Source organism: Palaemon carinicauda, chromosome 26 (genome assembly GCF_036898095.1).
Source record: "Palaemon carinicauda isolate YSFRI2023 chromosome 26, ASM3689809v2, whole genome shotgun sequence".
In the NCBI taxonomy this organism is placed as follows: domain Eukaryota; kingdom Metazoa; phylum Arthropoda; class Malacostraca; order Decapoda; family Palaemonidae; genus Palaemon; species Palaemon carinicauda.
The window spans coordinates 65,081,583-65,095,540 of NC_090750.1; the positions used below are offsets into that span (position 1 = coordinate 65,081,583).

A 13,958-nucleotide genomic window follows, 5' to 3' on the forward strand; every position below is an offset into this window, starting at 1 on the left:
ATCATCGCCACCCATTGAGACGCCATATTATGTTGAAGCATGGTGAAAGGCCGCCATTGCCTCATTTTTTGCAACGCCTCAAGAGTGAAGCATGGAATCGAGGAACCCTTTTAAAGTTTATGCCAAACCATTTTGTTGCGCATCAAGAAAATTCCACACGGTATTATTTCAAAGAAGGAATAATAAGGTAAGGTAACTCTTAATTCTATGAGTCTCCCTTGATGTTCATATTGTTTTGTTCTCCTAGCTGACTATTTAGCCACATTACCCCCCCCCCAAAAAAAAAAAAATCCCATTTTCTTTCTTTTAAGAGCCCACCAAGGAGACATTTGGTGACAAAGACTCAAGATGTGGTTTGGTCACACCTGATCTATTGAGTCTATTTCATCGCTGTATCTTACATAATCAATTGTTATCCCATATTAGCTCAAGTGCCATGCCTCCTGGCATTTCCTAAAGATTCTGTAATCTATACTTGTTCCTACGCGAATACAAACCCTTGTCCTTTAATAGGAGTATGATTTCAACAAAGCTGGAACCTGGCTGTCAGAATTTCTAACAAAGTTCTCTATAGTTACTGACAGGTGGCGGGGAAGTCTCCACGTGTAGCACCATCACAAGGTAGGTTTTCATGTTCTAGAGATTCACATGCAGAGAGCTTATATGTTAAGACAAGGAACTAGGTCCATATGCTCTATACAGTACTGTACTTCTATGCTATATCCCCATGCGGTAGGTCCCGATGTGCTAGATCTCCATGAACCAGAACTCTACAAGCTGAATTCCCATGCACTAGATCCCAACATATTGGATCCCTGCCCACTAGATCCCCACATGTTGGATCTCCACACTGTATGACTACTCACTACTCAATAGTTCCTCATGTGTTAGATCCCCCTGCATAGGGAGGTCATCATGGATTCGTCTTACCAGACAGGGTCCACTAAGTCACATGCTCATGCCCCAAGTGTCGGGTCATTTCACACTAGGGGTTCCCATGACTGGTCCTCGCATAATTGTCCCACACGAGAACATTTATTAGAAGAACCACCTGTAGTCATTTGGCATGAGACAGGACTCGGAATCCAAGGAGAGTTAGGGAGTTGACTCTAATGTCTGGTACCCTTAGGTAGTCCTTGAGTGACAAACACATCAAATGGCATTCCGTTATTCTAGCTAGGAGACATCCGTCTCCCAAATACTTATCCCTAGCTAGGAAGAGAGACTTCTTTCAGATAGGAAAGATAAGTAGATCTCAACCTCTTCAGACAGATAGCCGGAGGACAAGTCAGTTCACAGTTCTTCCTGGAGTTATCCCGTGAGCACTTTAGTGATACAGGCCTTTGCCATATCACCCAAGACTCGTGCGAAAGCAGAGGATACCTCTAGTGCTAAGGAGGAAGCAGAACCCCTTTAGTAATGGCATCGACTTTTTCAGGGTATTGTTCAAGTTCAGTCTTAGGACTGTAGAGCAAGGAGAAACCCTGAGACCACTCTTCAGAATAAACTGAGTCCTCTCCCCTCCCAAGAAAGGAGGAGTCCAAAGACAAAGTAGACCCTCAAACTCCCAATTTAGGGCCTCTCCTGGCAGAGGCAGGAAACCTGGAAACTAAATGAACCTTTATTAAGGTCTTATATTTAACCAGAGAAATTAACCTAGGGGAAGCAACCAGAGCTCCAGTTAAGGGCAAGAAGACCATTGATTGGCTCTTCGGCGCCCTTCAAGGTACGAGGCTCATCCTTGAGATACCTTGGTCTGAACTGGTTTTGGAAACGACAGAGAGCATTGATACTCAGCTCTCTGGATCCAGCAACTCGATTGCCCAAATAAAATCCAACTTCTTGCACCCTCCTCTCAGAGAATTTATGTCCAATAGGAAGTCATTCTTTCCCCTCTACTGCTGAATGAGACAGTGATGACACTGTCACTGGGGCCTCGTAGAAAGACTTGTAACAAGGTTAACAATTTTCTCAGTGTCCGAGTCTGCCAACAGGGTAAGTCTCCAAGCAATATGTTGGTTGGACTACTGGATGGAGACAGTGGCTTACTTCAAGTATTCTTAGGGTCTAAAAAATCCTGAAAACAAGAAATTTCACAGACCTAGTTCTGTCAGGGGTGAAGGCAGTCACTTTCTTAGCCCCTCAGTCTGTCAACAAGTGGACCAACTAGGTGCTCAAATGGAGGGACTTGGTAGCGGCTAAATTTGCCATGCAAATCGGGCAACAGGTGGTGTTGTCACTCCAAAATTCCTTGATTTGACACAGTCCAGCCTTATTTCCATCCAGCTAAAAGTTGATGAGACAGTGGATAAGTGGAAGAAGACTGGTCAAGATTCCCTTTTCCACCTTCAATGGCATAGGGCTATCTAAATTGAACTTAATAGCGACAACCTCAAGCCCTTTAAAGTTAGCCTTAAAGTAGTCTTCCTTGACTTTGAGAGCTAAGTCCACCCCTCTTATCTCCTCTAAAGTCATTCAACCTTTTCGTTCCTGGTCCAGCCAGGATAAAATACGAAGGGGCAGGAGAAGAACCAGAGAGCGCCAAGGCTGGTAGTCTCTTGCTGCAACTACTACGAGTGGGGGATGCCTGTCAGTGTAGCAATATTACAGGAGTGAGGATTGGAACTGTAGAGGTCCTTCAGGACAGATACCATCCCCATTTATTGGCTCTCATCCTACTTCACTCATATTCCGACAGTGTTCACATAGTATCTCCTGACTTCAGAAAAGGACCTTGTCCGTCAGGCAGAAGCAAGAAAATTGCTGTACTAGGGCTCAGGAAAGATTGTATAGGACAGTTTTCCAGGCTTTTACAGTCTTTTGCTCCTCGTAGAGAAGTCAACTGTGGCTGGAGACAGGGCAATTAACCTCTCCCCTTGACCAAGTTTTTGTTACAGACCCTGTTCAAGATGATAGCGGCAAGCACTGTGTTAGTGCCATCAGAAGGAACGATTTCATGATGTCTGGACCTGAATGATGCCTACTTTCAAATACCAATCCATCGGTCGTCTAGGAAGTTACTCCACTTCGTCCTTGAAGGGAAAGTATTTCAGTTCAAAGTTCTGCACTTTGGATGTTCAAGATGAAGAGGGTGAGCACTGTATGAGTGCCATCAGGATGAATGATTTCATGATGTCTCAAGACCTGAATGACGCCTACTTTCAAATACCAATCCATCAGTCATTTGGAAAGTTCCTACACTTCGTGCTGGAGGGAAAGGTATTTCAGTTAAAAGTTCTGAGTGTGGGAGACTTAATTAGCACTGGCAGGTCCAAAAAGAGATGTCAAGGAACACGATCTTTCTCTGGCTTCGTGAGATGATCCGGAGAACTTACATTCAGGTTGATGAGACGGTTGCCTCACTAGCCAAGATCAGAGCCACGAAGTCAGAGGTATTGCACCATCTCTCTATTTCAAAAGAAACCTGTCTGTGGGCCAAGGACTGAAGGAAGGGGTTTGGAAAAAACAGACTACAGTACCTTTACAGCTTTTTATTTGAGATATTGAATCCACAAGTCACTTGACACTTTTATGCTTTGACATGTGGTGTCATCCATTCTGTAGCAAGCCCGGCTTCTTACGAGGAAAGATTGTGGTATGGTCCCAGCATTCGCAGGTGTTACGTCCTTTACCCGCCGCGAATGTCGAAAAACAGCGAATTTTAGATGCAGATTCAAAATGCCTATGTATGAGATCATATACCCTTTGCTTCTACATACACCAAATAGTCTGGCCTATTCTCTAACCAAATAGTCTGGCCTATTCTCTACATATTCTCCTCTGTCCTCGTTCACCTGACAACACTGATATTCCCAAACAATTCTTCTTCACCAAAGCAATTAACCACTTCAATGTAATTGTTCAGTGGCCACTTTCCTCTTGGTAAGGGTAGAACAGACTCTAGCTTTGGTAAGCAGCTCTTCTTGGAGAACGAAACTCCAAAATCAAAACATTGTTCTCTAGTCTTGGGTAGTGCCATAGCCTCTGTACCATGGTCTTTCACTGTTGTACCAACCGTGTGTCACACAATTGTACATAATTCCTTTTGTATATAATATGCTTGTATCTTCGCTCTTCCCTCGCACTCAAACGAACATGAAAATTCATGTCTGCTGTTTTGCTCTGAACATTGTCTGTCTCTCGAACATGTTATGTCCTGTTGCCTTGAGGTTTTGTATACAAAGGAGAGTGTTCCTTAATAAACAACTCAGTCGTTTCCAATCTGCCTTTGAGTTCACACCCTCCTCTCTCGGCCCCGTCACATTGGTGACCCCGGAGTGACTCGCTCCTCCCGCCTCCCCATCCCCCCTACACCTCTCACCGTTACTATGACGCCGTCAACGCATACCTTCTGCAGCAGTACTCGCCGTCGCCAGCCGCCCGTATAACAACGCCTTTTCAGCTCTCTCAACAACCGTTGGGGGACCAAAGGGCTTCGCTCACACTCGGGAAAATGACCAGTATTACTCGCCTGCAACCTGCCGCAGACAGCTCTCCTCGTAATGTGAACCCACTTCATGACTTTCAAACCTCCATCAACGCCTCCACTCGTGACGAAGAGGACATCTATTCAACTTCAACCGAAGCTGACGTGAATGCCGTAGGACACGCCTATGAATGCCGTAGGCCTATGAATGCCGTAGGACACACGCCTATGAATGCCGTAGGACACACTCGCCTATGAATGCTGTAGGACACGCCTATGAATGCCGTAGGAGACACACGCCTACCCCGTGACGAGCCGGAGCGGCAACAGCCACCCATCATCCACCACTCGCTCGCACCCAAACCAACGACTTCTACAGCCACTCACTGTCGCTAATCGGCGCAGTTTTTACTACTACCTCTCCAGATTCAGGGCACCTATTTAACATGTTCAGTATGTCATTTTTAGAGGGGGAGCCATGTACCAACCGTGTCAGACAATTGTACATAATTCCTTTTGTATATAATATGCTTGTATCTTCGCTCTTCCCTCGCACTCAAACGAACATGAAAATTCATGTCTGCTGTTTTGCTCTGAACATTGTCTGTCTCTCGAACATGTTATGTCCTGTTGCCTTGAGGTTTTGTATATAAAGGAGAGTGTTCCTTAATAAACAACTCAGTCGTTTCCAATCTGCCTTTGAGTTCACACCCTTCTCCCTCCCCCGTCACACTGTCTTGGGTTAGAGTTCTCTTGCTTGAGGGTACACTCGGGCACACTATTCTTTCTTATTTCTCTTCATTCTGCTTTGTTAAAGTTTTCATAGTTTATATAGGAAATACTTATGTTAATGTTAACTGTCCATAAAATATGTTATTTATCCTTGTTTCCTTTCCTCACTGGGCTGATTTCCCTGTTGGACCCCCTGTGCTTATAGCATCCTGCTTTTCCAACTAGGGTTGTAGCTTAGCAAGTAATAATAATAATAATAATAATAATAATAATAATAACTTCCCCCAACTTTTCCCTCTTAATGAGAGGATGCCTTGATGAAGTCATTGAGCTTCAGCACAGCATTTTATTCCCGTGCTGAAACTTGGTGACAGGCAAGAGGGCTCTCGAACTTGGAGAAATTGCTCCCCCAGTTTGAATCTAAATTTCTCTCTTTCTTATCTTTTTCTTCCTCTTTATATTACTTCAACCTTCTCCTAATTTTTTTATAAACTTTCTTTCATGTTGCTGTCCCAACCCTATGAGTAAAATTTCCCATATGTATATGTGTATATATTTACATATATATGTATGTCTTCTTTTTTTGTATGGCATGGATGATGAATGGGAAGAGATGTCACGGTTGGGAGGTATTTGTGCTCAAAGCTATGTGTGAGAGTATTGAATGATCTCAGCCATCCCGAAGATGGTTTGGACCTTTTTGGCGGAACTATTCTCAAGTATTGGGTCTTCGGAATCCAGGGGGATCCAATGCTTGGGGTAGGAGACTCAGATTTTGGCCGGAAGCCCATCATTACAGATATGGGGTGGATGATTCCATAGTTTCTAGGCCTCAGTCCTAACAGGCAGGTTCAGCTTACACCTGTGCCTCTATATCTGTTTTGGTGCTATCCTTCGTGTAGGGTATGGAGTGGACCATCTGGGGAGTATATTCTCATTGTGCCGGTAGTGGAGAGTGCAAATTTCCTTCCCAACATGTGATGCCTTAATGTTCTCAAGCAGGTGAATCAAACAATTTCAAATCCCATTTCTCTCTTCTTTTTTCTCATGGATTCTTGTGACAACGACCCCCCCCCCCCCTTTCCTGGATATGTTGACTCGCCTCTGGCACTGTTGACGACCTCTGGCAATTTGTTTAAAGAAAATTCCGTTGACGACATAGGAACTGAAAAGGACTATTCTTCGAACATTCGAGAAAAAGGTAATTTGGGCAACACAGGGGGATTGAAAATCCTGCTCGTTACACAAATCCCATTAGAAGCTAATTATGATGTGCTAAATAAAATGTTTGAATGCTACGGATTAATAAAAGAAATTAGAGTGAAACTTTAGATGATAAATGGGATTCTTGGTTATTATTTAATTGTCACAAGGAAGCATTCCATGCAAGCCGTAATATTGTTAATATGAGTATTAAGGGTGCACTGTGTGATGGGCCACCTAAAGATCTGGATGTCTACAGACTAGCAGACTGGATTGATAAAGACTTAGAAATAGATATGCCATCCCAAAGAAAGCCAAAACCACCTGTGTGGCTTCTTGCTCAATCTACAGGAGGTACAGAAAATTATTTTAAGATCTGCAAATTTCTTCAGAGGAAGGTAGGAACAATCGCACCTGGAGATATATCTCAATTCGGTAAGAAAAGTTACTTGATAAAGGCCAAGTCAGTTATATTGTCCAATGTAAAGACAGCAAATGCTGATATAAAATTGGACATCAAACCCCATCTAAACTTTAGCTATGGAAGAGGAGTGGTTTTCAATAGGGATTTATATGAATTTATGGAAGAAGAGATATTGGCTGTGTCCACTATCAGTGTGGAAAGTACATAAAGTACCTGGAACATCAATGATTATCCTTACTTTCCAGGATGCTGATGTTTTAATTGCTTTAAATTTGGGCATTCTTCCAAAGTTTGCAAGAATGATAAAATTTGTAATACTTGCTCCAATCTTTACTATGGAGAATATACACTTGAGGCAAGGTGCTTGAACTGCAACTCAAATTATAAATCTAATGATAGGAGCGGCCATTTTTATAAGTCAGAAGAAGCTGCCCTCAATAGATCAATTATTGAACATGTAAGCATAGGGCACGCCAAGAGATTATTAAATAAATCTACTACCTATGCAAAGACATTAAAAACAGGAGAAAAATTCCTTGGGAATCATCTAACCCACCTACTACTGTAAGTACTGATAAAGTGCTGCATAATGGGACAAGAATATCTCCTCCTAAAGATTTACCATCGTGTATCAAGAAAAAGACATTGCCCACCACTATCCAACCTCTATCCCCCATTACAGAGGATAGTACTAACCTCTCCCTGGCCATGTCCTTGCCTGATTTAATGGAGATTCCACTTGAAACCAAGTTACCAGGGGCACCTGTAGTTGGGAAGGTAAAAAAACCTGGTAGCTCAATACCTATCAATTGGAAAAGAGAGAGACCTCCATCTCTCTCACCCCCTTCCATAGGAAATATTAGTTATGACATAAGATAAATATGATGTTTTGTCTGTTGATGATTCTGATCAACCAGAAGACAATTTAAATAAATCAGAAATTCAAGTTGAGGTCCACCATCCCCCTCAACAATTAGATCAGAAGGACAAAAAAAAAAAAATAACAAACACAAAACTCAATTTATCAAGACCCTCTCTAATAAAACCACCGGGAAATAGTGTTTAATCAAAAATTGCTAATGGGAAGACTTCATACAAAATTTCTTCCAAAAAATAAAGCATAGTTTTTTCCTCCATTTTGCAATGGAATTGTCAGGGTTTAAGGGGCAAATATAAAGAACTTAAGCTCTTGATTCATGAGCCTTCCCCAATAATTATATGTCTACAGGAGAGCAAGCTTGATGCTAATACCCCTTGTCCTCGCGAATATATTAGCTATAGGACACTGTATGATCACCGATTAGGGAGCCATGGCGGAAGTCTCATATACATTCGTGGAGATGTTCCCCAAATACCCTTATCTATTCATACACCTCTGCAGGCAGTGGTTGTACAGATTGATATAGGGAGAAAATATACAATTTGTTCTCTGTACTTGCCTCTAAATGGTAACATTCTGTATGATTCAATAACTCCCTCAACCTTTTCTTTTACTTGGAGATTTGAATGGTAGACATCCTTTGTCGGGTGATGTTTTAGCAAACACAAGGGGAAATATCATATCATCAATTGTGGAAAAAGAAGATGTGGGACTCCTTAATACAGGAGAGCCCACATATTTTCATGTCCGGACAGGTACCTTGTCATGTATTAACCTATCAATCGTAAGCTCTAATTGCCTTCTCAATTTTGATTGGAGGACATTAGATGATTGGCATACTAGTGATCATGCACCAATCAGTAAACACCAACAATGGTCCACCTTTACAGAGATCGCCACGATGAAATGTTGACAAGGCGGACTGGGATAAATTTCGTGAGCTAAGCGAAATTGAGGGGGATGCAGGACAGGTTGAAAATATTGATGATGCAATAGACTTACTGAATGGAACTCTCCATACAGCAGGAGTCAATTCAATTCCCAAAACAACAGGGTTATTCAAACGACGACCAGTCCCCTGGTGGTCTTCAGAACTAACTGCCCTTCACAGAGCCACAAGAAGATCTCTAACACGATTGCGTAGACGCCAAACTGATGAGAATTTAATTATATTCAAGAAATGTAGAGTACTGTTCTGTCGTGCCATGAAATAAGCAAGGCGCTAGTCATGGATGTCTTTTGTTTCCTCCATTAACAGTAGAACACCACCATCTTAGGTGTGGAGGAAAGTAAAAAAGATAGCTGTTAAATTCACCGCCAACCCACCGCCAGTGTTGAAGGTGAATTGTCAGTATGTAACTGAAGCAAATGATGTTAGCAATGCCCTAGCTGATCATTTGTCAAATGTATCACGCAAGTGTGAAGGAGCTCCTGGTCACCAGTATAGGAGAATTGAAGAAAAGAAAATTTTAAATTTTGCAACAGGAAGGGAAGTCGTATAATTCTCCTCTCACTGAAAGAGAATTTGATTCCGCACTTGCTCATTGCAACGATACAGCCCTTGGACCCGATGGAATTCCATATGCAATGATTAAACATGTACATTTGTTCGGTAACAAATACAAACCACGCTATTTAATATGGGTATTATTTTTGGCGTAGCTGAAATGACGAGCCATTAGAATTTTAACGAGGGTTTACTAGGGAGGGGTAGCTTGCTACCCCCCCCCCACACACACACACACACTCACACACCTGTGATGAGCTCACTTTGCTTTTCGCTCGGGTGACGATCGGACGTGTCCGTTCCCACCCTCGCCTACATTAATAGCCATTGATCTTTGTTTGCTTTTTCTTTTTGACAGAGTGTTTGGAAGTTGGCCTCTACAATGTGGAAGTGTCCCGGTTTACCTGACCGCCCTTGTGGAACTTATATGTCGGCGGTCGACACGGACCCTCACACCTTGTGTCCTTTTTGTAGGGGTCAACGGTGTGACAGAGATAAAGTATGCGGTGATTGTAGGGAGTGGTCTACCTCCCAGTGGGAGAGGTTTTCCCGGCGCCAGAAGAAGTCCAAACGGGATATTTCTCCTTCAAGGGTTTCCTTGAAGAGAGAAAATCCCAAGGACTCTTCCTCCGTAGCCCAAACCTCCTCCGAAACTCCCACTCAATCGGTCTCTTCTGAGAGGCTGTCGAGTGGTAGTGTAGGCCGCATTTCTGTTGACCAATCTCGGGGTTTGGGAGAGGGAGTTGCCTTCCATAGCGAGGCAGCTCCTCCTCCTCCCCCGGGGGAGGATTTTAATTTGTCTAATGATAACGTGTCTAACAATGATTTGTCTAATGATAACGTGTCTAACAATGAGTTGTCTAATGATAACGTGTCTAACAATGAGTTGTCTAATGATAACGTGTCTAACAATGATTTGTTACAGCTTTGGGCTTCCTTGGGACTTCAGGGCTCGCCCTCCAAGGAAGCCCTGTTTGACATAATCAGGTTGGGAGCTGCTGTCAAACAGTCGCCGGCGGTAGCAGAGGTTGATCCTCTGTCTATCGTCGACGTCGTTGTGGCAGAGGCTTCTGACGAGTTTGGTCAAACCTCTGCTTCGGTTGCTGATGTAGCTGAAGGCTTAGTTCCCCCCTCCGAACATCTTTCGAGGGAGGAGCTAAGTCCAACGGTCTCTCCTGCAGGTGTTTCTCCCCCTCGGAGGAGTTCACTAACAGAGACTCCTCTTCGGAGGACTGCCGATGGTCTGCGTGCTGCTCCCAGAGGATGTATCAGACGCAAAGCTCGCCCTCCTCTTCGCCGTAGAGGCCTTCCTTCACCCCACAAGGGTGTTAGGAGGCTCCTCTTCGGTTCTTCACCTTCGCAGTCCCCCGCAGAGGATCCTCCACACTGTGCACCGACCGTTACAGATGCATCCCTGGACCTCTCTGCAGATCGTTCGCGATCTCCTTCACCTGCCAGACCTGCTGACCTGCCGTCTCCGTTCCTGGCCGCTGATGCGCTGTGGGCGCCCACACTCCCCGATATCAAACAGGCATCGGTCCCTTCGGGGCAAAAAGGACTTTCTCACATTGTGACTAAGTCCCTTAAGCGCCTGGTATCCCCTGCGCCCCAACGTTCTCCTGCGCGCCCGCGCGCAATTGCGTGCAAGCGCTCTCCTGCTGTTCCGGAGACATCAAACCAGCGATCACCTGTTCCAGGGACAAAGCGCCAGCGATCTCCTGTTCCTGAGACAACGCGCCAGCGCTCTCCTGCTCGCCAGTGCTGCCTGCGCGCCAGCGATCACCTCCTCGCCAGCGCACATCTGCGCGCCCTTATCCTGATGTGCGCCACGCGCGCCCACGATCTCCTGCTCGCCAGCGCTCTTCTCCTACGCGCCAGCGTTCGCCTGCGCGCCAGCGTTCTCCTGCGCGCCCACGATCTTCGGATCTGGGAGCAGGAGGGAAGATTCCTTTTCCTTCTCGCCAGCGATCTCCTACGCACCACGTAACACCGACGCGCCATCGGACCCCGCCTGCTCCTACGCGCCATCGCGCGCACCTGCACGTTCTCCAGCTCTTGATGTGCGCCCTCCTGCGCGCCCACGCGCTAAGGGTATTTCCCCTGCGCGCCCAACGCTTTCGCCCTCACGGGCTCACCGGGATCCTGCGCGTCCACGCGCGCGCGAACGCTTGTACAGCCTACTGCGCATCCTCTTCAATCTCCAGATCGCGCCACTGCGCGCCCACGCGCTCCATCGCCTGCGCGCCATCGCTCGCCAACGCGCCCACTCGCCGACGCGCCAACGCACCCCCTCGCCTGCGCGCCATCGCGCCATCGCTCGCCTGCGCGCCATCGCTCGCCTGCGCGCCATCGCTCGCCTGCGCGCCATCGCTCGCCTGCGCGCCATCGCTCACCCGCACGCCATTGCTCGCCCGCGCACCCTCGCCATCGCCTCCGCGCGCGAATCAGGCAAAATCCCATCGCGCGAGCGCCAGCACAAACCCCAGCGCGATTCCCAGCGGGATTCACAGCGCGAGCTCACGCGCGAAGGGACAGGAACACGAGCAACCAGGACATCGTTTTCGCGTTCCCCCCCCCCCCCCCCCGCAAGCGCAGACCAGCACGCTTGCCGGAGGAGGGGAGAACTCCGGATAGGTCCAGGAACCAACCTTCATCTTCTTCCTTTCAGGCAGACCCTGTTGTGGTTTCTACTCCTAAGGATCGCCCGATCCCCTTCCCTCCAGAGGGAGTCTCTGACAGCGCTGCTGTCAGTAAGCAGCCATGGTTCGGGTCTCTCGTCTGAGCTGTCATGCAGGCTTTCAAACCTGCCTTCTCTGAGATGGGCCTCAAATCAATGGCGGCTCTGACCCCCCTGAAGAGGAAGAGAGGAGTAGACGACGTGGTGACTTCTCCTAGGGCCAAGCTGGCTCCTCGGAAGTCCTTGAGGAAGGCTCCCTCTCCCCCCCCCCAGACTTTCTCTCCCTCCCCTGTGGTACCGAGGTGAAGTGTTCTCCCATCGCACCAATGGGAGAAACCCCACCCCGCGCATAGGAGTCGTCCCGGGTAGGGGCGGAGAAGAGCCCCCCGCCATCGCTGCTGGAGTCCTGTATTCCTCCCCGGAGAGAACCAAAGGACTCTAAGACCATCCCGAAATCATCCTCAAGGATTCAACCAGAGCCAACAAGACCCGCAGAGAACGTCCACGAGTCCCCCCAAGAAGAGCCTTTGGGGACAGGAGACTTTGCTGCCAGTCCTTCAGGAGGGGAGCCACAGGAGTCAGAGCATGCCTTCTAGCAGGTTCTGACCCTGATGAGGAATCTCAACAGGTTCCTGGATCCTGAGATTCCCCCTCGAGAGGGCGAGGGCACGGTCCTGGACCGAGTCTTTGGCACTCAGAAACCCTCTAAGGCCAGTGCGGCTTTGCCCTGGTCCCAAGGGGTGAAGAGTGCCAGGGATAAGGTTGAGGCCCAGCTCTCCGAGCTCGCCTCCTCCAGCCGTTCCAGTGCCGGCAATAAACTCCTCCCTCCTCCTTGAGTACATCAGAGGAGGTACTTCGAGATCATGGAGGAATCTTGCTTAGCTCTTCCCTTACACCACTCTGTGGAAGAGCTTACCAGGGGAGTCCCTCTAGAGAGGCTCTCCAGCCGGCAAGTGTCTTTCTCGGCGATAGAGATCCTCAGTCAGGAGAAGGTTGCGAAGTGTGCCACGCAGGCTACTTCGTGGCTGGACGTCTGGCTAGGGTCTCTCGGCATCCTGTTACGATCCGAGGACCTGTCTAAGGAGAATACCAGGAAGGCCTTGGAGACCTTCCTACTTTCGGGCACGCGCACCATCGAGTTTCTGGCCCACCAAGTCTCGAACTTGTGGGCCATTTCCGTTTTGAAACGACGTGAAGAGGTGGCCGAGAGGTTCCACACGAAGGTCCCCAGCGTCGAGGTCAGTAGGCTCAGACATTCTTCCATCTTGGGAAAGAATCTGTTTGAGCCTAAAGACGTGGAACAGGCAGCTGAGAGGTGGAGGAAGTCCAACCAGGACTCTCTCCTACATAGGGCTCTTACATCAAAGCCCTATAAACCTCCAGCACCTCAACAACCTCGCCCGTCCAAGACGACGAAACCGGCAGTGGCAGCAAAGGCAACGGTGTCGAAGCCTTTTCCTGTCAAAGACAAGAAAGGCAAGAAGTCCTCCAGGGTAGGGAAAAATCCTAGAGGGAGTGGCCGAGGCCGCAAACGCTAGGATTGTCAATCCCCCTGCATGTCCACCAGCGGGGGGATACCTACAAAGTTGCGCAATCAGGTGGCAGCAACTCGGGGCCGATTCCTGGACGATCACCGTAATCAGTCAGGGATATCGCGTCCCGTTCACAACATCTCTACCTCCCCTGACAGCGGATCCAGTGTCGTTGAGCTCCTTTGCCATGGGATCAGCAAGGGGGCAAGCCCTACGGGCAGAAGTCGAGGCCATGTTAAAGAAGGGCGCTCTCCAGGAGGTCGTTGATGGCTCCCCAGGCTTCTTCAGTCGACTCTTTCTTGTAAAGAAGGCGTCTGGAGGCTGGAGACCAGTCATCGATCTCTCAGCTCTGAACAGGTTTGTCAAACAAACCCCGTTCAGCATGGATACGGCAGACACGGTCAGACTTGCAGTGAGACCATAAGACTTCATGTGTACACTGGACCTGAAGGACGCGTACTTCCAGATCCCAGTCCATCCGTCTTCAAGGAAGTACTTGAGATTCAGCCTAGACAACAAGATCTACCAGTTCAAGGTGCTGTGTTTCGGTCTCTCCACAGCACCTCAGGTACGTATT

The 13,958-nt window shown here is 47.4% G+C and overlaps 1 protein-coding gene across 1 annotated transcript in view; it reads left to right on the forward strand.

Moving 5' to 3' along the window:
• Positions 1-13,958, forward strand: part of LOC137619557 (box C/D snoRNA protein 1) — a 69,110-nt gene that overhangs the window by 25,686 nt on the left and 29,466 nt on the right. Inside the window, exon 3 of the mRNA XM_068349684.1 lies at positions 1-187. This exon is cut by the window's left edge and continues 35 nt beyond it. Coding sequence (XP_068205785.1) covers positions 1-187 — 187 coding nt within the window. The remainder of the gene's footprint in view (positions 188-13,958) is intronic.